General features: G+C 44.1%; 1 protein-coding gene across 2 annotated transcripts in view; it reads right to left on the bottom strand.

Moving 5' to 3' along the window:
* Window positions 1–25686, bottom strand: part of NTN4 (netrin 4) — a 95038-nt gene that overhangs the window by 45827 nt on the left and 23525 nt on the right. For both annotated transcript variants that reach the window (XM_030548515.1, XM_030548514.1), the window contains exon 3: window positions 6115–6393. In XM_030548515.1, coding sequence (XP_030404375.1) covers window positions 6115–6393 — 279 coding nt within the window. The remainder of the gene's footprint in view (window positions 1–6114; window positions 6394–25686) is intronic.

Here is a 25686-nt window from a genome sequence, read left to right as displayed (position 1 = left end):
GGTCTTCCTATGGGGTTGCCCTACATGAGCAAGCAGGAGCAGATGAACGCAGAATAATACCAACCAGCTGATCCAAGTTGCAGTCAGAGAAATTAGCCATTGGGTAGGTAAATTTAAGTAATTATTGAAACTCATGGCTATCACAACACCCACAAAGTGAAAGTTAATGGAGTATTCATTGGGGAACATACAGACCTCTGCATATAGACAAAAATGAATACCTGTAAGTACAGCCTCTTGTTTTATATCATTCTTGACCACTGTTTTATATATTGGAAGCTAACTTGAATGTATTTTTCTTAGAGCAGCTTATCAGATGTCCATATTAGCCATCTTAGTAGTCAATTGTCCCGGCTGATGTAGAAAAGTGACCCAGAGTCTACTCTGCTCCAGATTCAGACGTGGTGTAAGCAATGTAACTCCTCTAACTTCACTGGAATTACATCTGTTTCAACCAAGAGTGAAATGAACTATATATGTCCGTGACCCAGGTACTATACAATATCTGTTCCTACCCCCAGGCCCTGAGACAGGCTTCCAGCCATTCTTCTACCCAAAAAAGGCAACACCTACACAGAAGATTTTTTTTTAAAGTTGGGCTCCCAACTCATGAGGCCAGAACTCATGAGGCCACAAAAAAGGGTTTTCAGGGAATAGAGAAGAGCTGTGTAGCCACACTGGAATATTAACAATCTGAATTTTAGTCCTCATGCCCCATATCAAATTCCAGACCAATACAAATATTATTTCACCTACACCCTTAGCACTCGTCCACCGGTTTCCCACATATCTGAAATTCAGCTTTGTAGTATCATCTCTTCCAGATTGCTGAGTGTGACATGACTGAAATACTTCAACTTGCTTTGCTAGTTCTATCTGAGACCTGTCAGATACACCCTGAGCTACCAAAACACACATTTGTTATTCTTCTGTTCACTCCCTTGACCTGCAGAACAGAGACTGCCAACACCACATCCTGCTCTTTCACTGTCCAGCTTTGAAAGCCATAATTAGCTAGGAGCTGAAACAAAGCCTAGATATTTGTAAAGTTGGAAGTGTTTCTTTCCCGTTTTCATCAATATAATCTATATGGGATTGATTTAATTGTGATGGGATTAAACCACTGACAATTTCCTAACAGCAGACACACTTACAGGGTGAACCACTCTGATGCATGGCATGTCATAAACATACAAGTAAGTAGTATGTTGTGCATTTACAGACATATACATTCACATGTATATATAAACACTACACTACATATATTATACATAATATAAAATCAGGCAAAATGTAAGTAACAAATTTACTAGAATGTGTTTACTGCACAGTCACAAAAAGCACAATTTAGAAATAATTGTGAATTTTTGTTTTTTAAAAAACAAAAATTCACACTTGCCAAATAACTGTTTCCCATTGAGGACAAACTCCATGTGAAATCTGAAGTTTTAAAATTTTGCCATTTTTAAAAGTTATATGTGTAATCAAGTCAACTACATATTTTAAAGCAAGAGTATAATTTCCCCCCACGCCTATGGTTGAACAGATTCTACATGAACCTTCCTATAAAACTTTACCTTAGAGTCTAAGCATTGAAAGTTTTATCTTAAGAAGAAACTTTTTGGAAATATGGATGAAGGCCCCTAACTCCAGGCACCCCCTTTTGAGCATTCTGCCTGTGACAAGTAGCTTTTGTGTCAAATTCTGCAGTACTATTGGAAAACTAAAGCCTCGATATTTCCACTTTTGGTAATTGCTTTTACAATGCAGATGTTAGTGACAAATCGGAGGCTAAAGTTGTGTTAAGATTTGCACTGAAAGCAGGACTGACATCCTTCTGTTTCAAACTTTAATGATTGAATGCTGTCTTCTAATCTGGCACAATAACTCTTCAGAGCACATGTAAACTTTCTGTGTACATTTCTAAGTAAAATGCTTCCTCGACATGAATTTATTTTCCTGATATTTCTTTGGGTTCTTCTAACTAAAGAGCTAATGTCTCCACAAACCTCCCGTCTCCTGCACCCACCTGAGGTATTCTCTCAGACACCAGTCCCTTTCGAAATATTAAAATTAAACACATAAGACCAGATCCTCAGCTAGTGTAAACTGATGTAACTCCACTAAAGTCCTCAGAACTCAGCTGATTTTCCACAGATAAGGATCTAGCCCATGAGGCTCAATTCTGAACTGATCTGGTCTTATTGGTGTGAAATGCTTGGGTGGTTCTAAACCATCTTTTCAACTCTCCTGTCCTAGGCTGACCAGATGCTGAAACAGTGCCTGATGCAAGCCTTGTGGCTGCTCCTATGCTGGCTGGAATGGACTAACAAAGCAGGCCCTAAGAGTTAACTTTGCCATAGGAACTTTATATTTCAATTTCCTGACATTTGTGCATTTAAATTATCAACATAGGGCTTGTCTTCACTATGGGGATAAATTGACCTAAATTACGCTAATCCAGGTATGTGAATAACATAGCTGGAGATGACGTAGCTTAAGTTGATTTACTGTGGTGTCTTCACTGCACTGTGCCAACAGGAGATAGTTTCCTGTTGATTTACCTTAATCTTCTCGGCGAGCTGGAGTACTGGGTCAACCAGAGAGTGCTCTGCTGTCAATTTAGCAGGTCATCACTAGACCCAATAAATCGATCACTGTTGCATCGATTGCAGCAGTATCGAACTCCCCGTAGTGAAGACCAGCCCTGAATGTCCCATTCAATTGTGGGGAGGTGTTCTTCTGTTTTGGCCTTTGATTTCTTTCCTTATTTCACACCATTACCTGCGCTCTATTATGTCTACAGAATATATTCATATATGTGTAACCCTTGTGCCAGGTTAAACCAGCAGCAACAAGGGCTGGGTTCGTATCTAGGGTTCCTTTTCAACAATATAACACAAAACCGGCTCGAGCCCCCACCCAGTGACCTGGGACAATTACACACCTCCCCCTGGGCACCTCTAAGAGGATTTACTTCCCCTCTCACAAGCACAGAGTCTGAGTGTAGCAAAAACTTTTAATAAAAGGAGGAAATTAACTCAGCATTAATTTGGGAAAACACTGCAACTAGGGCCTATAAACACAAACCATGAGCAAAAGACCTACCCTCAAGTACAGGGGCGGCTCCAGGCACCAGCACGCCAAGCGCGTGCCTGGGGCGGCAAGCCCTGGGAGACACTCTGCCAGTTGCCGCGAGGCCGGCAGGCAGGTTGCCTTTGGCGACATGCCTGCGGAGGGTCTGCTGGTCCCGCAGCTTTGGTGGACCTCTCACAGGGGTGCCACTGAATCTGAGGGACTGGGGACCTCCCGCAGGCAAGCCACCGAAGGCAGCCTGCCTGCTGTGCTTGGAGCGGCAAAATACCTAGAGCCGCCCCTGCTCAAGTAAGTTGGGCAGTGTCCTTTTCCCCTCAGGGTCTTAAGTCCAGCAACCCAAAAGTCCCTTTAATGCACCCATCCCTTCTCTGTACCCTACTCACAGATGCTGTCCTTGGCCAGTGCAGCCCCAGAGTTCAGAGGTTCATCCACAGAGTTCACCTTCCACCCTGTGTGGAAGGTGGGTGGTGGTGGTAAGGGGGTACCTTACATGCTGCACTGCTCGGGCACTCGCTTGTCGCCCCAATGGCCGATTGCCATTCCTCTGCAGGGCTCTGCTCTGGCCCTTCCCACCAGCTTCTCTGCTGGCCACTTGCCATGCCTCTCCACCAGCCACCCTGGTAGCTGCTGGCCACACCTCTCCTCCAGCTGCCTGCTCACCAAGATGTCTTCGGCGCCCCCCCCTTAACACAGCTCTCAGTGATTTCAGCTATTAGTGGGGGAGCCTCACCGTTGGTGCACACTGGACAGTCTCTTGCAATAGAGATGCTATCTTAAAGTAGGTCTAATACTTAGTCTTAGATATGAGTGAGTTCAACTCTGCAGCATGTAACAAGACTCTCAATTGAGTCTAAATTAGCTCTTTTATTATATCATGGAGTGAGGAAGGGTCAAATGGTATCTAGGACCCTTACACAGGCTCCACACCACCAGGTGCAGGTACCTGTCCCCACTCTCTCTCAATTCATTGGGCTTTGGAACCCTGACCCCTGCCTACTGAGTGCTGTTCAGTTGAGGGTGAGTCCCTTCATTGGGGTATGCCAGGTACAGTTCTGCTGCCCTCAGTTCACACAACAAGGATAGCAACCCTTTATAACTCCTGCTCCAATAACAATGAGACTGAGGATACAACATTTAGGCAAGCAGTCCCATCGTGCTGAGCACCTAGACAGGGTGGATATGTCCATGCAAACAAGATCAGCTTCTGAAGTCTTTTTTTCCACAGCTCACCACTAGATGTCAGAGGACAGCTCATCCAGACTCTGCTTACATATGAAGTTTGTATGGCTACAACTTCTATTATAACTCTCAGCTATGCTTCTGGGCATGCTCCCACACAACTGTATCATAATGAATTAATCCCAAGGAAATAGCTCCTTTCAAAGAATTTCATTCTAAAAACAGCTGTGAAAACCAGGGTTTTGCTACTTGAAACAGACTTACCAAACTGTGGCATGCTTTCAGATTTGTGGATCTTCAGGTGGCAAGACTAGCTCTGTTATGGGGAAACATGCCATCTTCTTCATGGTTGAGGCTATAATTTAACTCAAATGAGAATGTTCTATTCTTTCCCCAAGGAGCTCACCAAATGTCAGATTTCCTCACCTATAGCATTTTGTTAACCTGCCTTTCCCAACTTTTTTTACACCAGAGTGCCTAATACTTCCTGAGATGGTTATGCTGTTGACAGTAAGCAGAGGACATCCTCAGTAAAGGCATGAGCCAAAGTCCATTGAAGTCAATGGAAAGATTCCCTTTGACTTCCATGGCCTTTGGATCAGACCTCTAGTGACTAATGCACTGTTTTCAGATTAAATTTGATGACAAGATAGTTAAAATGCTGGTGACCAACATCTTATTTACTTTAATCTTCAGTTAACATTCAAAGAGTCCAGTTAGACTTGCAGATCCAGGCATCACCTGTTTTGAGTGTGTCCATGTTCTACTCCACTATAGGTAAGGCAGACACATGCTTTTATATGATAACCACACATTTAAAAATCTTAAATCCATATAATTCAGTTAGTAACACAGCAAAGGATCCCAAAGCCTTTCACAAACTACACACACATGCAGCCATCTCTGGAATGGAGGATGGCAACCAACTGGTGCACAGCCTGCTGCAGAATTACGTGAAAAGTCTGACTCTTACAACAAATACTGTAGGAACTTTAACATCTATACAGAGCCAGCATCTAGCTTATCTATCTGTTTTAGGGCTTTATATTGTCACCCATCACGGTAGTATCTGAGTGCCTTCCATGTAATAGCAAAGCAAAATTCCTAGCAGACTTCATGGAGTCCCTGTCTCTTCTGCCTTCTGGGGGGTTTAAACTCTGTTTGGAGTAGGTTTTATTTGGTTGGATTGTATTAATTTCCTCTTTTTTTAGTAAGGGTTTAGGTGAAAGGTGTGGGGCGGGGGAGAGTGACTTTAGTTATTAGGGTTTCATCTGAAAGAGGCACAATAATATACTGCAGATAGGTCATTTATCTTCTTTGGAAGGATGACGATCTGAATTGACCCTGCCCGGCTTTCAGCTACAGCACCAGGAAGTTAAAGTAGTTCAAACCTGATGCTTAAATCACTAAGCCATCCCCTATTAGAACATTGCTTTGGTTCAGTTTGTTTTGATTTTGAGGAATACCATTTGACTAGGGTTATACATATAAATTATATTGGAAGTTGAAGCTAGACAAATTCAGACTGGAAAAAAAGGTGTACATTTTTGACAGTGAGGCTAATTACCCACTGATGGAACAATTTACCACAGGTCAGGGTGAATTCTCCATCACTGACAATTTTAAAATCAAGATTGGATGTTCTTCTAAAAGATCTGCTGTAGGAATTATTTTGAGGAATTTCTATGGCCTGTGTTATAGAGGTCAGATAAGATGATTACAATGCTCCCTTTAGGGCTTGGAATCTATGAATATTATGTACAAAAACAAGCAAACAAAAAGCAACTCTACTGTATTTCTTGTCTATCTTAGGGTAAAGCTTACGCAGGTCATACATACCACATGGAAGACTCCTGCTGCCTTGACAGGTGTAAATCCAGAAACAGGTACACAGTGATCAGCGTGGCCATTACAAAAGCAGCTTCCCTTTACAATAAAATCATAGATTGCATAGTGTATGAACTGCTGAGGCTTTGAATTCAGGTCATTGCTCTGACAGGGACAGGCCTGTCGCTTAAGCAGCTGCACTCGAAGATTGGTGATCTTCAGTTGTGCCTGAGCTTCAGCGCTGTACGGATCCTCAGCCAAATACGGTGGTGACAGAGCTCGGTATATAACCTGAACAAAAAAGCAGAGACAAATAAATAAAGAAGAACTGGGAATATGAACTGGAGTCTTCTGAAAGGATTGCAATGTGTTGTCTGCAAACTCTGCACTCTCTGAACAGTTTGCCTCTGGTTTGATTTACCGGACTGTCTGTGACATCTGGAATTGATATGACAGTAAGATGTGATGAGGTTTTTAGAGCTTGATCACACCTGCAGAAGGGTTGCCCTCTGTTATGCTAGGGAACAGCTGTCTCCCATGGTGCATGAAGGAAAGCAATGAGTTGAGTAATGAGATTCCCAGTGTGCTATCTACAAGGTAATGGAGTAGCAAAGTAAGTTTTATCCAGAGGAAAAGCATTCATGTTCATCTTTGTAAAAAGACCCTGATCCTGGAAACACTTAGGGTATGTCTACATGGCAATTAAAAATCCACAGCTGACCTGTACCAGCTGACTTGGGTTTGCGGGGCTCAGGCTATGGGGCTATTTAACTGAGTTGTAGATATTCAGCCTTGGGCTGTAGCCTAGGCTTTGGGACCCCACAAAGAGGGAGGGTCCCAGAATTTGAGCTCCAGCCTGACCCCAAACATCTACATTGCAATTAAACAACCCTGTGGATCCAAGCCCCGTGAGCCTGAATCAGCTAACACTGGCCAGCTGCCAGTGTTTAACTGCAGTGTAGACAAACCCTTAGGTGAAATCCTGGCCTCATTGAAGTCAGTGGGAATTTTTCCATTGTCTTCAGTGGGGCCAGGATTTCACCCTTACTATCTGGCACAGAACTTTACCATGAATAATACTGAAGTCAATGGGCTTACTCACAACAGTAAGCACTACTTGAAGTAGTGAGCAATGGATGTAAAAAGCTTTTTGTCCATTTGCTTATTAACCCCCACTCGCAAAACTGGGTGTAATTTTTGGCAAATAAAGCAGGTTTCCAAATATTTGGCTCATGTCTGACCCATGGTGCTTCCTAGTGTGAAAGTGATTAGGTGTGGTGAGTGATGACAGCAAGAAGATAACCCAGAGGACTGAGATAAGAAAGAAAAATTGGGGGCCTTTTAGGTTTAAGGAAATAGCATTTAGTCTTCTTTTTAACTTCAGTAGGACTGAACAGGCAAAAACTGGTTTAACTGGAGAGCACTAGATAAAAATAACTAGGTTTTTTTAAGAGATTTATTTGGAACTTGTTAATGTAGTTGTCTATACAGTGTGATACCAGAAACGACAAGCACGCAATGTATTTAATCTATTCGTTGATTATTATTGGTATGACATCACACTTTATATTGAGTACATTTCTACATTGCTTATAAAGAGATAATGAATAATATTTTTAATTATATTTGAATGAATAGTTTATCAATTGTTTATAAACATCAAAAACCTTTTATTGATGTGCTTATAACTGTCCATAACACATACTAACCCTATATGTATCATGCTTATAAGATATTAGTCATTTATGAACCATTCATAAATGTACACATGTACCCTTAATATGAAGTGTGATCATGAACATTGTCATTAGTGTAGGGTTGACTATATGCTCAGCACTTGACAAGATGCAATGTGAGATAGACCCTGACCCAGGGACCTTACAATCACAGATCTTGATCCTGCTCTTGATAGCACCCATGTACGTGGACTAATCTGCTTAGATGGACCCCTACTGAAATCAATGGAGCTTCGTGTGTGTAGCAATCAGCCTTCATACCACCAGCTGCAGCCCTAACCTAGACAGACACAGAAGTCACATACGGGGAAACCCAGAGGAGGGAGAAGCTTGTTGTTCTTTAATATTATTATTAGCTTTCAATGTACAGTATGATCTTGATTTTCTGAAGGTCTCAGGCAAGGAGGCCTTACAGTTAAACCACAGAGCTGGGCATCAAGAAAGTTGAGTTCAATTCCCAGCCACGCCACAAATTTCTTGTGTGACTTTTGGGAAATAAGCACAGTGGTCTAATCCTCAGCTTCCCCAGCTGTAAAATGGGGTTCCTAAAACATACTCCGCCTACCTCACTGGTGGTGTTTAAATTCATGAATGTTTATTAAGCAATTTTAGATTCCTGTCTGGAGTGGGCTGTAAACAAGAAGTGTGTTATTACCCAGCAGTGGGGGAGTTCATGGGGAGGACGCTGGAGAAGAGACAGAATACAAGATGCATGAGGGCAGCTGAAGCACTTTAGTGTGCCAGATGCTAAATTGTTCTCCTTGCAGTCCTTGGCACTTTGCCTCTTACTTGGTCCCCTGTCTCTTTTTCCTGGGCTCCACCCTTGATGGATAACGGGGGAACCAGCTAACAAGCTATATAGATAATCCAGGCCTTTTAAAAAAAACAACTCTGCTGTTATTGAAGGACATTGTTGTTTCAGCTAACCAGTAACTAACCAGCTAAACTGTAACTTTAAAAGAATGACTCTATGCAGGAAATAATAATACTGGCTCCTGGGGCTGCCAACTCACCAGATGGCTGGCTTTGCCTCTCCTGGCTCTCTCACCCCCAGAGCTCTGCCTGGGCTCCCTTTCTGGCCATGACCTGGCATTTTTCCAGAACTGCCAAATTCCAGTCAGAGGAAGCCTTGTCAGGGGGATGGAAGGAGATTTAGAGCTCTTTACAATTCTGAGCTGAATGGCGGCAGTGTGCTTTGTGTGCCTTGTCAGCGTGCCAAATGTGGCAGCAATCAGTGTGCTGGTGACAGCAGCGATTTGGACATCCCGGTGCCTGACACTGCACGTTAGAAAGCGCATAATACCACAGCTCCGGGCTTTGACAAGTGCAAAGTGAACAATGGTGCATGTGCTGTTTCTGCATCCAGAGCACATTTGTGCCAAGTTGCACCCATCGTCCAATTGGCAGTTTTAAAGGTAGCCAAGCACTTAATTCCCTTTACCTAACAGACCATAAGAAAGGGACTGGTTTAGGGTGGGAGAGGCAGTGGGAGGACAGGCTGGTGAGTTGTATTCACCATGAGTAAAAGTGTCGAGCCTGGGATAAGGTATATAAATAATTAGTTACGTGCTTCAAAAGGCCTTTGTTTCTCTTTCAGTAACATCCCACCTCTTTTATACTCCTCCAGAATTAAAAACTAAATCAGGCAGGTACGAACACAAACCCAAACACATCCCAAAGTCAGGACCTGCACACATCCCCAGGGTTTATTATTTACTCAAATTTAAAACTGTATAATTTTGACCACAATAGCATTTTAGGGACTTCATGAACATGAGATGCCTTCAGATAGGGAAAGAAAATTGGCTGGTAAACATCCAGGTTCTAGACATTCATTTCCTTTTAGCTGATGTGATGGAAAAAGCAGGCTGAAAATTTTCAGTAAAAACTAACACTTTGGGTTCCTCATGATTAAAGATCAACACAAATAGCTTCTGAAAATCTTTTCTGGTTCAGATCAGAGTAGTGAGGGAAATATGAAACAGGGAATAATTCATCCTAGACATAGCTACAGGCATGGTTCTTTATTCCCATCATTTTCAACTATTCTTGCCTGTCAAGCCCATTTGAAACCAAGCACGTGGTCAATATTTACAACTGTAGTATTGACAATTAAAAGGAAAAAAACCTCTCATTATCTTGACTCAACTGAAGTCAATAGGAGTTTTATTATTGACTTCAGTATTTCATCCTGGTTCTTAAAAGGTTACAATTATTTCTTTTTATGATTGCTTGAATACAGTGATGCTAAACATGATCTCCTATCTCTAATTCCCAGTAGACTGTAAGGCCCAGATTCACAGTATACTCTGGCTGCTTTTTTTGCTGCTTCAGTGATGCAAAACAGCTATAAACTCAGCTTAACTGGCCAGCTACATCAGGTTTATTGCTGCTTTTCATCACTGGAGCAGTGCAGACCAGTTGGCGCATACTAGTGAATCTGGCCTTAAAATCATTAACTTAATAAACACCCCCTACTACTTGGTTCATTGTAATAAAATGCAAGTTCTCGCTAACACAAAATAAAACCCCAATTGCCATATAAACAGTAATCCTCTTCTCTGTGCTAGCCAATCGAGCTGGAACCTCCAGATGCAGTATATTAAGAACAAGAATGCATTTCCTGGCTGGATTTTTCTGTTCAGTTGTCAGGCTCATTGACTTATTCCATCACCTCTCAGCAATAACTCTAGTGTATCCCTTGGTTCATTTCATCCTGTCTCATTAATAACTAATTGTCACACTTTCAGGGCTAGCTGCTCCAGTGTCTTCTTCCTGATCTTTCTGTATGCACCCTCTCAGGTCTTTAGGCCTCGGACCTTTACCACTTCTGGGGTGGAATCATATGATTCTCCAACTCACAAAATGGACCCTGGGCTTCAGTATTTGGAAGACTGACTGTGCTTACCCTGCAGGTCTGATTGGCTTTTGGCACCTGAGGTTCTTCCCTTCAAGAGTTTGTGACCAAAGGTGAGTACAGCGACCACATGGCCTTCTTAAACCAAAATCTTGTTTAATTTCAACAGTACAAACAAAGCATTTAGACAAAAGGATTTTAAAATAAGCTATATGTAGGTCTATCTTACCTATATTGCTTCCCATCCCTCACGATAGCCTTGGTAGACCTAACTTCTTCAGATGCCCCAGCAATGCCCATATAGACAGACTTACAGCTCCTCAATAACAACAACTGTAGAGAGGCAGTCCCTTTAAAACCCGCTAGGGATCCTTGTTCTTGTGAGTTTCTGGGCTTTTATCCTTCTTGTCTGAACCAGTTTGGTAGGCTCCACAAGAGGTCAAGCCAGACTCCTCAAAGCCAATGGTTTTGCCATTATATTGTAACAACCCTCAAGTGTTTACTGTGTGTGGCTTATTATGAGCCATTGTTTCCTCATTTTGCTTGTTTTCCCAACATCCCTATTGAGTTAACCCAATATAGTAATACAGTACCCCAATCACCAGGTCATTATACAGTATTAATAAAGTATAACAGTGCAACTCCACACCCATCATGCTATTCTTAGCTGATTTAACTGGGAGAATTTCAGCATTTGACTGGTGCCTGACCCAGGATTTTTGAACAGCTGGAGCTGGCAATACTGCATTCACCGCGTCTTTAAGTCTGTCTACCTGGGCCTCCAAACAAGAACTACGACAATTAAAACTGAATTCATTGGGTAACCCTCAACCATAAACCCAGGGGGCATGGATTCACCAGGATCATGAGTACAGGCATGCACAGTCTTTCCTGCCTGCATGTCAGTCCTGTTGTGGGGCCTGATTTTGAACTCCCTCCAGTGTAAATCTGGAGCATTTCCATGGAAATCAATGAATCTTGTGCATCTGTCAGTTCAACATCTGTGTTTTCTTTATGTGAGAGATACATTCCTCCCACATCACATGAAATTCTTCTGTTGGATCATTAGTCTTATAAATGAGATATAAAGCAATGTCGATATAGCAGTCTTTTAAAATTGAGATGAGAGATTTTCCACCTTCTTGGGAGCAACCTCTCCATATAGTCAAAACTGTTTTTTAAAAAGACTTCATGGTAGTGTTGGTCAGAAAATACCCTCCTCCCCATGGGAGTATTTTAACAAAAGTGAAAAAATATTCAAGTTTCAGCAAAAAATTGAAATCCAAAATATTTCATCCACAATCTGAAATATTTCAATTTGGAAATGTTGCTGAAGTGCTTCATGGGAAGTGTAGTTCCGGTGCCGCATGCTCCCATTCTCCTCTATAGGCCAGACTCCCAGGTTGGATTACATCTCCCAGGATGCACTCTCTTAGTGAGGGGAGGCTGTGCACCATAGTATGTGAAGTCCAGCTGGGGAGCCAAGCTCACAGAGGAAACTGGGAGCACCAGGACCATGAACTTCAACTCCCATAATGCATTGGAGCAGCATTTCAGACTCAAAATATTCTGTTTTTCAGCCAAATAGTTTGGTTTTCAAACATGCTTTTTTTTTTTTTACATTGGAAAAAAAGTTTCAATGGAAATTCTTCAACCAGCTCTGTTTTGTAGTCCAATGCACTTGCAAAAAAAAAGAGGGAGCAAATATCATACAGATTTAGGCTCACTGTCCCTTTAAGAAAAAACCCTACTGTGCATGTGCATGTTTCTTCTGTCTCTTATGTGTAAGGGGACAGTTGGCCTGTTACTAAAACTTAGTGGGGGATTTTGGTTGGCTAGCTCCCAGTACCAAAAGAAAGGGGAAGGGTCTGTGGGAAATCAGGACCCTGAGACTGATAGTTCCCAGGGGCAATGGGGAGAGGCCCATACTTCAGGTCAGTCTGATTGACAGGGCAGGCAGGTTAATGAAGGAGTCAGGAGGCCAGGGGGGTCCCATTCTCCGTGTGAGCTGGAATTGTCTGGGCCAGAGTGGGGCTGAACCAAGCAGAAAGCAGTGTTGCCTATAGGCATTTACTTCCCTTCTTTCCCATGGGTGCTCGACCCCTACTCTGCCCCTGTCCCTGCTCCCACTCCATCCCTTCCACGAGGCCCCACCCCTTCCCTGCCCCATTCTAACCCCTTCATCAAGGTCCCTGCCCCAACTCCGCCCCCTCCCTGCCAATATTCCAACTCCTTCCCCAAATCCCCGCCCTACCCCTGCTTCTTCCCTGCCTCCTCCCCTAAGCGCACCACGTTCCCGCTCCTCCCCCCACCTGAAGTGTGCTAACGCTGCCAAACAGAAGGCAGGCAGAGGAGCAGGGACGCAGCGTGCTCAGGGGAAGAGGAGGAAGTGGGGCGAGGGAACTTGGCTGCCAGTAGGTGCGGAGCACCCACCAATTTTTCCCTGTGGGTGCTCCAGCCCTGGAGCACCCATGGAGTTGGTGCCTATGGTGTTGCCAATTCCACATAGCAGGAAGTCACCAGAGAAACCCTGAAAAGTTGCTAGATACAGCTGTTCAAGCACTCAAAAGGAGTCAAAAATATCTCTAAACAAAATTTCCAGAGAATTATAGCTCTGTGTATGCGCCCAGGCAAAATCATTCACAAGCAGCTCAATAGTGTTAACAAAATCCATTCCATGCTCCTCTTACTACATTCTTTTGCACACCAACTCAATGTCATTGTATCTCAACTGAGCATGTCTTCAGAAAGAATCACAATCCAGGGGCTTCTTGGGCTGAGATCACCATAATCTGCAGGCGAGAAAAAGAAGTTTGTGGAGGCTAATTAGATATTTTGCTAAAGCCAGGCACACTTTGGAGAGAGCAGCACATTAGCCAGGGCTTGTTTTTACCCAAATGTGTTCTTTCTCGCTGCTCCGTAGTAGGTAGCGCACCCTCTGATGCAGGGAAAGGTGGCTAATGAAGCGAGCAGGGCGGGTTGGGGGGAGGTTAGCTGGCAAGGAGAGCCGCACAGATGAAAGGTGGGATGGGATGGGATGAGACAGGGCCATGTGCCCAATGGAGCGGGGGGCACCGTGCCTCCAGGGATAAAGCCCTTACTACAGGATCAAAGGTGTGGAGCGAGCTTGATTTCAGCTTTCCTTTACTCCTTCCCCAGGCTTGGCCTGGGGTCAGCTGCCCAGGTGTTTTCAGAAATCAAACCCTGGAAGTGGGGGGATTGGGAAGGGGTCCGGCTAGCAGATTTTTGTTTTATATCTACTTTCTTGGCTCCCTGTAACGCCAAGCTCAGGTCAGGCGAATGCTCTCTTCTCCCTGGCTCTGGCTCTCCCTTTCACTAATGTGTTGGCTCAAATCCAGACTGGCAAGAAAGGGAGACTTGGCTGAAATTAACCAACCCCAGCTGTATTGGGCTGCAGTTTACAGAGAGTGAGGGGGACCCTGGGCACAGAGCCCAGCACAGGGAGATGCCCCAGCCAAGAGGTCTGCAGGCCAGACCTGGCGGAGGTGGGGGGGGGGGAATATCATAACCCCAATGGGGGTTAGGGGAGTGACACTGGGAAGAAGGGTCCTGCCACATAGAGCCTGAAGGCATCTGGCCACCACCAGAGCAAGTCACTGATCCAGGGCATCGCTGCAGCACAGTCAGGGCCTGGGAAGAAGACCTGGGACGTGTGAGAAACAGGCTGTGAACTGCCCTTACATTCCAGAGACAGCTGTTTGTGATGTCCCTGTGCCACACAGCTGTGTTATGTGTTTTCCTTTAACCTATCCGATTGTTTTTCCTTATTTTTAAAAACTGATTGCTGTTTAATAAATTATATTTGTTTGAACTATATGCAAGTTATATGTGCCCATGGTGCCCAGGCTCTAGCAATATTCAAGGCCCGGGAGCCTGGCTCTGCCAATGTTTGAGGCAAGGTCTCTCTCCCAGCCCCACCTGCCGCCCCCTTGCGCCTCCCCCGAGTGTCCAATGGCCCCCACTTGCTGCCCCTGTGCGCCTCCCCGGGGTCCCTGAGCGTCCCTGCCTCTTCCCTGCAGCTCCAGGGTTCCACTCTGCTGGCTCCCGGCATCAACTGCCGCCGCAGGGTCCTAGTGCCCCCCATCCACAAGTATAAAGGCAGGCTGCCCCTGCCCCTGCCCCTCCACCTCAGACCCTTCCCTTTTCCAGCAGGACCCCCATCAGCATAGCCCCCCCCAACATCACCACTCCTGCCCCACACTGGGCAAGGGGCAGCCCCACCCCCAGTGAGGCTACAGTGAGGGACAGCAGCAGGGGAGGAGATGCACATGTGATGGCAGGCCCTCCACCTGGCACTCACCACAGAGGAGGCGAGGGCGCTTCCTGGCTTCTCTGGCCCCAGCCCCAGGGCAGCTTGCCTGCATCCCAACTCCTCATTTCCAGCCCCACCCCACCCCAGAGCCTGCACCCCCAGCCAGAGTCCTCACCCTAACCGTCTGCCCTAGACCTGAGCCCTTCCCACACCCCAAACTCCTAATCCCCAGCCCTAGCCAAAGCCCTCATCCCCCTGCACCCTAAATCTCTGCCCCAACCCTGAGCCCCCTTCCTGCATCATGAAACCCTCATCCCCGGCCCCACCCCACAGCCCTCACCCCTGCACCCCAACCCTCTGCGTGAGCCCCTCCCACACCCCAAACCCCTCATCACCAGCCCCACCCCAGGGCCCTCACATTTTTACACTATTTTAAAATGTATATATTAGTTTACAAGGCACGTGTTTGGGGGCGGGACTTGGACCTGTTCTGGGCACCACCAAAAATTATACAAACCTGCCGCCCTGGCAATCATCAGTGGGTTAGGGAGGTGTCCAGAGCAGAGGGAGCACCCGAAAGTGGGGACACTCTGGCCCATGTCCTAAGTGACCACAAGATTGGGGGTTGAGCCCACCAGGAATCCTGGACCCCACCTTGTTGGGGTTACGAGGACTCTGTGACACAGGAGAGTGGTGGGGAAGTCCTTGAGGTCAGGCAGGCCTCTGGGTAAAGGGAGTGAGCAAGCATTCAGATCCTTTCACTACTCAATTCCACTGGGGTAGTGTATAAGCCAGGAAAGTTCCCCACTATAGTGGGACCAATCCCCGCTCACATATGCAGCAAAGCAGCCCTTTCCCTCACACACTTGAATGGGTGATACTTGAGCTAATGATTATTTCATCTTTTTCATGGACAAAGAGCCTTATCTGCTTGCAGTTCCACAAATGTGACAACACAGCCCAACATGTAAATAAAACAATGTCTGAGAATGTGCTGCATTCAAGTGACCAGCCTGTACCATAATAATCTCTATTTATAAGTACATAAAAATCTTTTTGCAAGTACCCAAGTATGTTTACACTTGTGAAGCAATAAAAAGGCAGCTTTTTATAGATCTACAGCAGGAAGGAAAATGGCACGGAGAACACAAAAAATAGGCTCTGACATCAAAGTCACTTGAGGAAATCAACAAAAACAGCAAAAGATTTGCTGAAATGCTGGGTAGATGTAGCAGGGCAAGCCCCCAAACCCCAACCCCGCTCCCCGCAGGAGCGGCGGGTGGGCAGACGGAACGGAGCGAGACAATCAACCTTATAACAGAACATTGTGTGACTTTAAACGAGTATGTTCTCTAATAGATCAGCAACCTAATAACAAAAAAATGTTAACCGAGATGACTTTAAGTGAGGAGCTACTTGTACAGATAGCGAGATTTTCCAGATGACTCATAGGTGTGTTTAAGTCACCAGAGCTTCCATTAACCCGACCTCCTGGGGCCTGATTCTTTCCCAGCAGGATACCAGGCACCGCCATCAAAACTAACATGAGGAATTCATACTACATTGGGAAAACGGGGGCCCTGAGTTTTTGGATGCACATGCCCTATCTCGGGATTCATCACTTTAAGAGACCTGTGCATGCTCCCTCAGGACGCTTCCTCTTCACAACTAGTCCTGTACATGTACACTCAGCGGAGAGAGACTGCACACACACATATCAGTGTATTTCATATAAATGGGAAGGAGTATGCTGCAGCATCCAAAAGGATGCAGGCCGGTGCCAGCAATGCATCATCTCACCTGTACCAAATGGTAAACAATGATCATGCTGAAAATTTAAATATAAACCGCTTTGTTCTACTAAAGATCTTCCCAATCGGATCCTTGGCATTTGGTACAGTTGAATGTTGATCCCATTTAGTTTTCATTCTTTTTTTTATTACCTTTTATGTATCTTATATGAACACAGGAAAAAACTGCAATAGGAAAAGTATGTAAGATTTTCTATTTTCTCAGAAGGGAGAGTGAAGCGATGTCTACACAACAGAGCCTATGATGGCATAGCCTTCCAAGGTAGATGCAGCATATGCAGGAAGAAGTTTTTCTTCCAGTGTACAAACACCACCTCCCCAAATGACATTAGCTATACAGAGAGAAGCACTCTTTTGCCAGCACAGTTGCATTTACACTCGGGGATTGTCGGCATAGCCGAGTCACTAGAAGGTGTAATTTTTTCACACCCCTGCCCAACTTTGCTATGTCAGTATAAATTTTAAGTGTAGACCAGGCCTGAGAGAAGAAACAAGAAACATGCACAGATAAATAAGAGGGAATAAAATGTACAATAAATTATTTAACAAAAATTGTCAAGTTTACATTAGAGGACTCTATCATTTTTGTTGGTATCCTGGCATTAGGGATAAATATACCTAACCTGACCATGGTTTGGGGTTGCATTTAATCACCGTGTTGTTGTGACATCTCTAGTTTAGTTAAAGTCTGTTTAACACTTGAACATGTAAAGCATTAACGGCTGAGGGGAAGATTTTCAAAAGAAAGGGCATTAGGCACCCAACTCCCGCTGACTGTCAGTAGGTACTTGACACATAACTCCCTTTCAGACCTTGAAAAATCTCCCCCTAAATCCCTGAGCCCTGTGCATAGCCCCAGGAGGTAACTAGGTCAGCTAAGTGCTAAGGAATTCTGCAGGGGACAGGGGAAGAAGGAATCCTTACTCCCAGGCCACAGGATCTGCAGCTGTATGAACAGCACCAGTCTATGTCTGTGCATTGCCATAAGCTTGAGTTTGTGAATGCACAAAGCTGTAAAGATAAGACTAAATTTGACCCAGATTGCAGTTTAGTGCAAATACTTTGCACACCAGCCCATTCTCCTGGCCTGCCCCAGCATTGCTCTATAGTACATGGATGTGCAGACCCTGCTTGCACCCATGCACTACGGAGCAATGCTGGGGCAGGCACCAGAATGCACCCCGACATCCTCTCACTCCCTGCTTAGTAGTACTGGTGCAGCTCGCTGCAATCCAAGTCCCCCATATAGAGGGGCAGGCTTTGCCCTACGTAAGATTGTTATTTCTATTCAAGACTTTTTTTGTAGTTTAGATGATCCCAGCAGCATCGCGCAATAAAAATACAGGTTGACAGCATGGTCTGGTTGACGATTGGATTTTTTGCCATACTTTTCCCACTGCTGCTTCTGCCCGCAGTTGCTAGGATGAGACCATACGCACGGCACCCGCAGCCACCAGCATGTTAACTACCATGGTGGATAGGCCTACTCTGAGCGAGGTCAAATAAAATGGGGCTTACAGTGTCAGTGCCTCCCTGGAGCCCTTTCTACACTAGTGTTCCCACCAGTGGCACTACCACCAGTGGTGGCAATGATGGGAAATTTATAGCAAAAATGCCTATACTCCAGCATAGACGACATCCCAGTGTGCACCAACAAGCGAGTTGAGTATTCCCACGTAATTCACAGTAATCTATGGTAATTCATAGTTCTCTTCCTGAAACCCATTTTCTCCTGTGCACTCCTCCTCTGGCTTTGTCCTGATGCAAATCCCATAAACACCTGACCTTAGTCTCCTTGGGCTCCACAAGTGTACCAAAATGCACTGGCCAAGGACTTCATCTGAAGCTGTGCGTGTTCAGCTCCTCTGAAAATCAGGTTCCCAGTGCTCTGCACCCTACAGACTACCCCCTCTGCTGCTGCCCCACGGATACCATCCTCCCCGCACCCCCAAGTTCCTCTTACAATAATGCAAGTTTCCCCATAGAAATAGCCCAGAGTGGCAACTGCTTTTAACCTTATTTTTTCTTATTTGAAAAAGCTTAAACAGGAGATTTTATTGGTCCAATTAAGCTCTCTTTATAAAATGAGATGTAAAAGTTAAAAGCAATCACTTCCCTGGGTGAGTGTGATGGAAAATTGCACAGCTGGTAATTAAGGTGATTTGTAGAAATGGTAATTGTTCTGGTGCAACGTGTGTGCCCATTGGGACTTTCCATAATGTGAGCCTGAAGCAGTGGTTGCTTTCAACTTTCATCCAAGAAATTGTATTGCGAGGGGGAAAAAAGACTGACCAAGCTTTATAAATAGAAAGTAAAATGAAAGCTTAGCCACCATGGTGAGGGAACGCTGTAGAAACCCATCCCAGCCAGGCAGTCCCACTTCAAAGGGGTTCCTGCCCCCTCTACTGCACCCCTCCACAAACTACAATGCAAGTTTGGCCTCACAGCTGGGCAACTTGTTTAGTTCTTGTATAGATGCAAACTAGCCTCACAGGTGAGATTGCTTCCATGCTCCTCTCTCTGCACCTGCCCATTAGCGGTAATTACGACCATAAACCTACCAACACATTAAAGAAAGACAAAAGTGAAACTATACAGTTGTAAATAAGGGTGGGAAATCTCTGGGTAATCAAGAACTGAGACATAGAGTCACAGAGATTTAGGCCAGAAGTTGACAATCAGATTATCTAGTCTGACCTCCTGTATCTCACAGGTCACCAGCATCACCCAGCACTCACACACTAAACCCAACAACTGAAATTAGACCAAAGTATTCCAGCCCACAGGCGACTAGACTATTATGTGCTGCAGGCCACAACAATGCCTCAGGCCCCTGCAATGGCAGCAAAATGATTAAGTGAGATATACACAGATAATCCTGGCAAGTGACTCGCACCCAGGCACTGCACAGGAAGGCAACATCTCCCCCCGCTGTCACTGCCAACATGACCCAGGGGAAAATTCCCTCCCACTGCACATATGGCAATCAGTTAGACCTTGAATATGTGAGCAAGAACCACCCAATCAAACACCTGAGCGAGAGAATGCCACCTCAGAACCTTGGCCCACGTGCCCATTGTCCCATAGCTATGTGTGGCCATCCCTGTTGTTTCAGAGGAAGAAGATTGAAAAAAACCTTCCCAGAATACATGGGAGGGACAAAGGATGGGGGGAAGGGAGGAGAAATCCCTTCCTGACCCTGAAACACTGAAGCATGAACTTGTCGGAACATAATACATAAACCAGAAGTAAGCTGGGGCTGTTGAGCCCTGCCTGCTACCATCACACGCAATTGTGGACTCACAAATTTGTTCATCTCGCTCTTACAACTAATTAAGTTGTTTGCCCCCACAACTCCTATTGTGAGGCTGTTCCAGAACCTCATCCCACTGATGATTAGAAACTTTCTTCTAAATTTCCAGCCTGAATTTGTTCATGGCCAACTTACATACATTAGTTCTTACCTTCCTTGTTATTTACCCACTAATATAGAGAGCAATCCTATCCCCTCTCAGCCATCCTTTTGCTAGACTAAACAAGCCAACCTCTTTCCCCTCCATTCTCCTGATCATAATAACAGCTCTTCTCTTTGCCTGTTCCAGTTTAAATTAATTTTTCTTGAACATGGGTGACGAGAATTGCAGACTTCTCTGCCCTGGCACAATCAGGGACTGACATATTTCCACAGTCACAAAATATATACTTTTGTCACTATGTAGCTGGGGTAAAGTATGTGCCTAGGAGCAAGCCTATGATAGTCTCAGCTGGGATTGTTAAAGGAAATGGACATCCTGACATCATCTGTAAAAAGTGCGATTTCCAAATTCTGCTGCATCACCCCATCCCCAGGAGCCAGACTTCCACTGTAGTAATAATACATAGTAATGGGTACATACGTAGAGCACCTTTCATCCAAGCATCACATAATGCTTGACAAGTATTAATTTGTTATGCTTCACAGCACATCTGTGAATTACAGATGATCATTCCCTTTTTCTCAGTTGGGTACACTGAGACACAGAAGTTTAGTGACTTGCCCAAAGCCACACAGCACTGGCAGTAGCAGAGCAAGGAACAGAACCCAGGCATCCTGACTGTCAGTCTCCTGTTCTGACCATAGACCAAAATGGCTCTCAAACAGCAGCCAAATGATTTCCTCCAACACAGTTCTATTCTATTTTACACAGGTTTTTATATTGCCCTCAGCACCTATCAGAGGTGAAGTGTTTTGTTGTGGGAGGGTTTGGGTATTTTTTAAAAGGTACATACTGGCTAATTGTTTACATTAGAGAAGGCAGGTTGAATGAGTGCACCTTGCCCTGGGAACAGATCATGGTGAGATTTGTGATGGTCCTTACTTCCTGGGAGAGTTTGTTCCACAGTTTCAGACTGGCCCCTGAGAATGCTCTGTTTCCTGCACAGACAAGCTTCACCCTTAGAACATTAGCCAAACTTTTAGATATGCTGGGCCCAGGTCACTGAGTGCTTTGAAGATGAGTCAAGTTCAAGATCTTGGCCTTTAACAGCATCGCTCAACAGTTTTATTTTACATTGTTTTAGTTCTTTCCTATCAAACTATTTTTGTCTTTGCAAAAATCTAAGATAATGAATTTCTGCTGTCATTAATAATGCTGATAATAATAAAATACTTATAACATTTCCCACTCAGCAATTAACTCTTCTTTGTAAGTACCAAAGGTTTATCTGACTAACTTGGCATATCCACCTGAACTTTAAATGCAATTAAAAGAGAAACTTATGCAATGTACATCATGCCTTGGGTAAAAAAAAAATGTTGGCAGAAGCTGTAAATGATTAACAAGATATGGGAAGTATAGAGAGCTTAAAGTGGGCAGGTATAGCTCATAGAGTCCTCCTCTAATATAGGATTTATTTGTCTGCCTGTCAGACAAAGTGGACTATACAGGAGAGATGCTTCTCTTTTTCCAGTGAAAAGTATTAACATTACCTGTGTTTGCACACTCACATTGTGCACTTCAGCATTATTAATGTGAGATTGGACACCATGGGGAAAAAAATCAGAAGACTGATTAATCACACAGATTGCATAAAGCTCACTATGGACCATAAATGTTGCCTTATGTGTCATGGAAAACACTAGATCTCTGAAGGCAACCCCTATTTATGGCACAGCAGAATTCCTATTGCATGACCAAAGGCAGTTCATTGAAATCCATCAATGAGAGACCACAGAGATGACACATTTTGTGTTCTTTATGATAGGTGGCTGCTTAATCCAGTGACGAAGACGACCATTCAGACAACTCCCACCAATCCCTTCTGTAACCTTTATAACATAGAGATAAAAATAGGCAAACAAACCATAATTCCTGCCTCACAATTTAAATGTAAAACAATTTTAACAAAAATCAGATGCAAATTCCATAAATTTGAAATAAGTGATCTTTCTGGTGGCTTTCGAAGATTGATCACAATATTCTATTTATTTACTTTGTGTGTTTGAATTTGTTTGTTTTCATAGTTTCAAGGAACTAACATATCTCAACTTTATAAATAAATATCTAGGATAATAAAACATTTGCAGAGCTGTGGAGGGCTGTGGAGCTGTCACAACAGGGTGAGTTAATATGCAGAAAAAAATTTATGCAACTCATACCAAGGACCACCCCGTATGCGGTTTATGAGTGCTTCCAGCCTCAAAGACTATAAAATGTATGGGTCAGATCTTGAAAATCCTTACACACACACACAAACCAACAGGTGTTTGCCTGAGGGATGCATGAGTAAAAGCTACACAAAATCCTTAAGGGTTCCCTAGAATCCTCTATAACGTGGTAATAATTAGATGATATCTTCTTCTTCAAGATCTCACTGGTTAGTTGGTACAATCTCAGTACAGCACAGTGCTAGATCATGCTAGTCTTCATTCAAATGTTACACATATAAATGAGAGACAAGGTGGGGGAGGTAATATCTTTTATTGGACCAACTTCTGCTGGTGAGAGAGACAAGCTTTCAAAGGTACACAGAGCTCTTCCTCAGGTCTGACCTTCTTCAGGACTCAGTCCCAAAGAAGAACTCTGTATGCTCGAAAGCGTCTCTCTCTCTCAGCAACAGAAGTTGGTCCAATAAAATATTACCTCACCCACCTTGTCTCTCTAATAGCCTAGGACTGACACAGCTACAACAACACTGCACATATAAATGACATTCACACCACAGAAATATCAATTCAGTACAGATAGCTCAAAACTGTTGGATTTCTTCACCTCAGATTAACCTGTGCTGCTCCTTGAACAAAGAGTTTGTTCCCACAAAGGCTTAGTTTGCTTAATCAAGAATTTCCTACAAGACGCTATTACAACAAATAAATAAATAAATAAAAATGCTTGACCTTTTTATTGTAACTGTTGTGAGACTACATCAGACACATATAGATACACTTAGGTTTAGTTTCCTGTCTTGCAAATCCCTTTAGATTTATAGCATCATCAGATATGCACCATTAAAGGCAAAGTTTTCATTTCAATTAGTCTTTTCATCCTGATTCTTCTTTTCAAAAGTTACAATTTGCAAGGCTGCACTGTATGGCCTAGGAAAAAGAACAGACGCAGAAGAACCCCTTTGGTCTGCTGGCAAGAAAAATGATATTTAAATATTCTTCCCTCAGGCAGCTTTCTCTTCCCTCCCTGCCCTCCCCCAATAAGATTTATGTTCTCAACTTTGGCCTGCCTGCAGTACCTGTTTAGTGTATGTGAGATCAACTAAGCTTGGAGCTTCATCCCAAGAATGAGATAGAAAGAGAGCTGCACTTGCTTGTTCAGAGGCAGTGCCATTAAAAAAAACTGGCTCGCTCCCCAGAACCACAGAATAACCTCCGAGCACGACACACAAGCCTGCGAGATAGAGTGTTCAGTTAGAGAGTTTCAGTGAGAACACCTGCAAGGGGACCAGGGATCAAGGGAATTCCTTTGCAACCCAAGAGTAATACATTTTCCCAAAATATTTTTAATATGCTAGTCTGTATAATATGCAGTGTTGGTGTAGCCATGTTGGTCCCAGGATATTAGAGAAACAAGGTGGGTGAGGGAATATCTTTTACTGGTGAGAGACACAAGCTTTCGAGCTTACCCAGAGCTCTTCTTCAGGTCTGTGAAATGTCATATAGAATGTCAATGCATATAATTGGAAGTTTTGTGTCTATAATTTGCAGAATTAAAGCGAGTCTGAGAATCATCCAGTTGATGGTGTGTGACATCTAATATAGGAAAGGAAAAATGTTAAATGCAAATGAAAGAATAAAAATGAAAATGTATTAAAGAAGTGGGAAGCCGCCCTCTTCCTACCTGTGACATAGGTGGTGACACGGGATATGGAACCCTGGGAGTTCTGCACATAGATTGGTGTCAGGATATGGTCCGACATCAGCCCACTGGGGGCCTTGTTGGGAAGCAGCAGTAAAATCTGGGCTATCATCTCACTAGATCTTACAACGTGGGAGCCCTCCATGTTAAACTAGTGTGCTGCCAAAATCTGAATAGGCAAATCAGTCTTCCCTAGGTGTTAATACTGGATCATTGGCGCACAATATTGCAAGAGATGCTAGCTATGAGATGTAAAACCAAGGGCCTGACTTCTTGTGGTCATTAAAAAATTCCAAGCTACTTGCCAGTGGTAGCCCCAGGATCAGGGCCTGTTTCAGATGGATACGATGTTCTTCGCTTCCTGTTCTACGCTGGGTAGTGTTGCTGAGCACAGTTACACATTTGCCATGTTCCATCCCAGAGGTGGCTGCATTTCAATAGCTGGGGCAGCAAAAATGGTAGAGCCAGCCCTGCAGCGTGGCAGGGGGTGTGTGCTCAAAATTTTTTTTACTGATAGGGGTGCATGATCAAAAAAGTTTGGAGACCATTGCTTTAAACGTTGCAGCTTGCTCTCCACAAGTGTGGCATAGTCCGGCCTCTTCCCCTGGGCACCACTAGAGGCATAACAAAGGAGAACTGGTTCAAAGATCGCTGAGGGGAGTAAAGGCCCTGTCACCTCCTGGTGCAAAGTGCTTGTCTGTCAATAGCATCCGAAGCACTTCACACAGAGAAAACAAATACACCATTAAACAGACTCAAAGTCTTCCTCCCCTTCATCGCTTTCCTAGAAAATCATTATGTCAGTCTCTGTCTTTTCTAAATGAATTAAGTACTTGCCCCCTCTCTTGGTCTCTGATATAATGTAACGCTGTTGTGCTGTGCCTAGCTCCCAGCTACTTTTGTTCTAGTCAGGACTACCCTCTAAAGAGATCTGTTCCAGCACCATGTGGAATTTTGACATTGACTCAAGTGGGTGCTGTGTCCAGTCCCGTAATGCCACCTCTGTGTAGCGCATGAAGTACCTTTGTTCCAAAGATGGAAGATCAGGAAGAGTGAGTTTAAATTCTTCTATGAAATGTCAGCATACACCAGGGACATTTGAAAACACGTTGCCTTTCATGCATGTTACCATTCGCTGTGGTCTTCTGGGTTTGTCCAGCTGCCAAGGGCAACTAAAACAAATAGGGCCAACAGAAATGTTAGTTGCGATGAGCAAACCTCTCACGGTTTGAAGGCTACATCTCTTTCAAGGCCACATCCACTTCTCCTTTGCAAAGCTCATTTTAGGGGTCCTGAGTCCTGAAAGTTACTGAATCCAAATTGCCCATGCGCTAGGGGCCTGTGTATCCCAGAGCACATGAGATTTGGATTTAATTGAGAAGGGATATTGTGGGTTCTTAGGCAAACTTTCCAAAGTCTAAAAGAAGGTATGAGTTTGGGTTAAGAGATGGGCAAAGATTTTTGTGGTAAGAATGGGGTGTTTACATAATGTAAACGTGATCCCATTGAGGATTCTGGACTCCCATTGGCGCCAATGGGAGTTAAAAGTGACCAGTGCCTT

Source organism: Gopherus evgoodei, chromosome 1 (assembly GCF_007399415.2).
Source record: "Gopherus evgoodei ecotype Sinaloan lineage chromosome 1, rGopEvg1_v1.p, whole genome shotgun sequence".
NCBI lineage: Eukaryota > Metazoa > Chordata > Testudines > Testudinidae > Gopherus > Gopherus evgoodei.
This window is presented reverse-complemented; position numbering and strand designations above follow the sequence as displayed.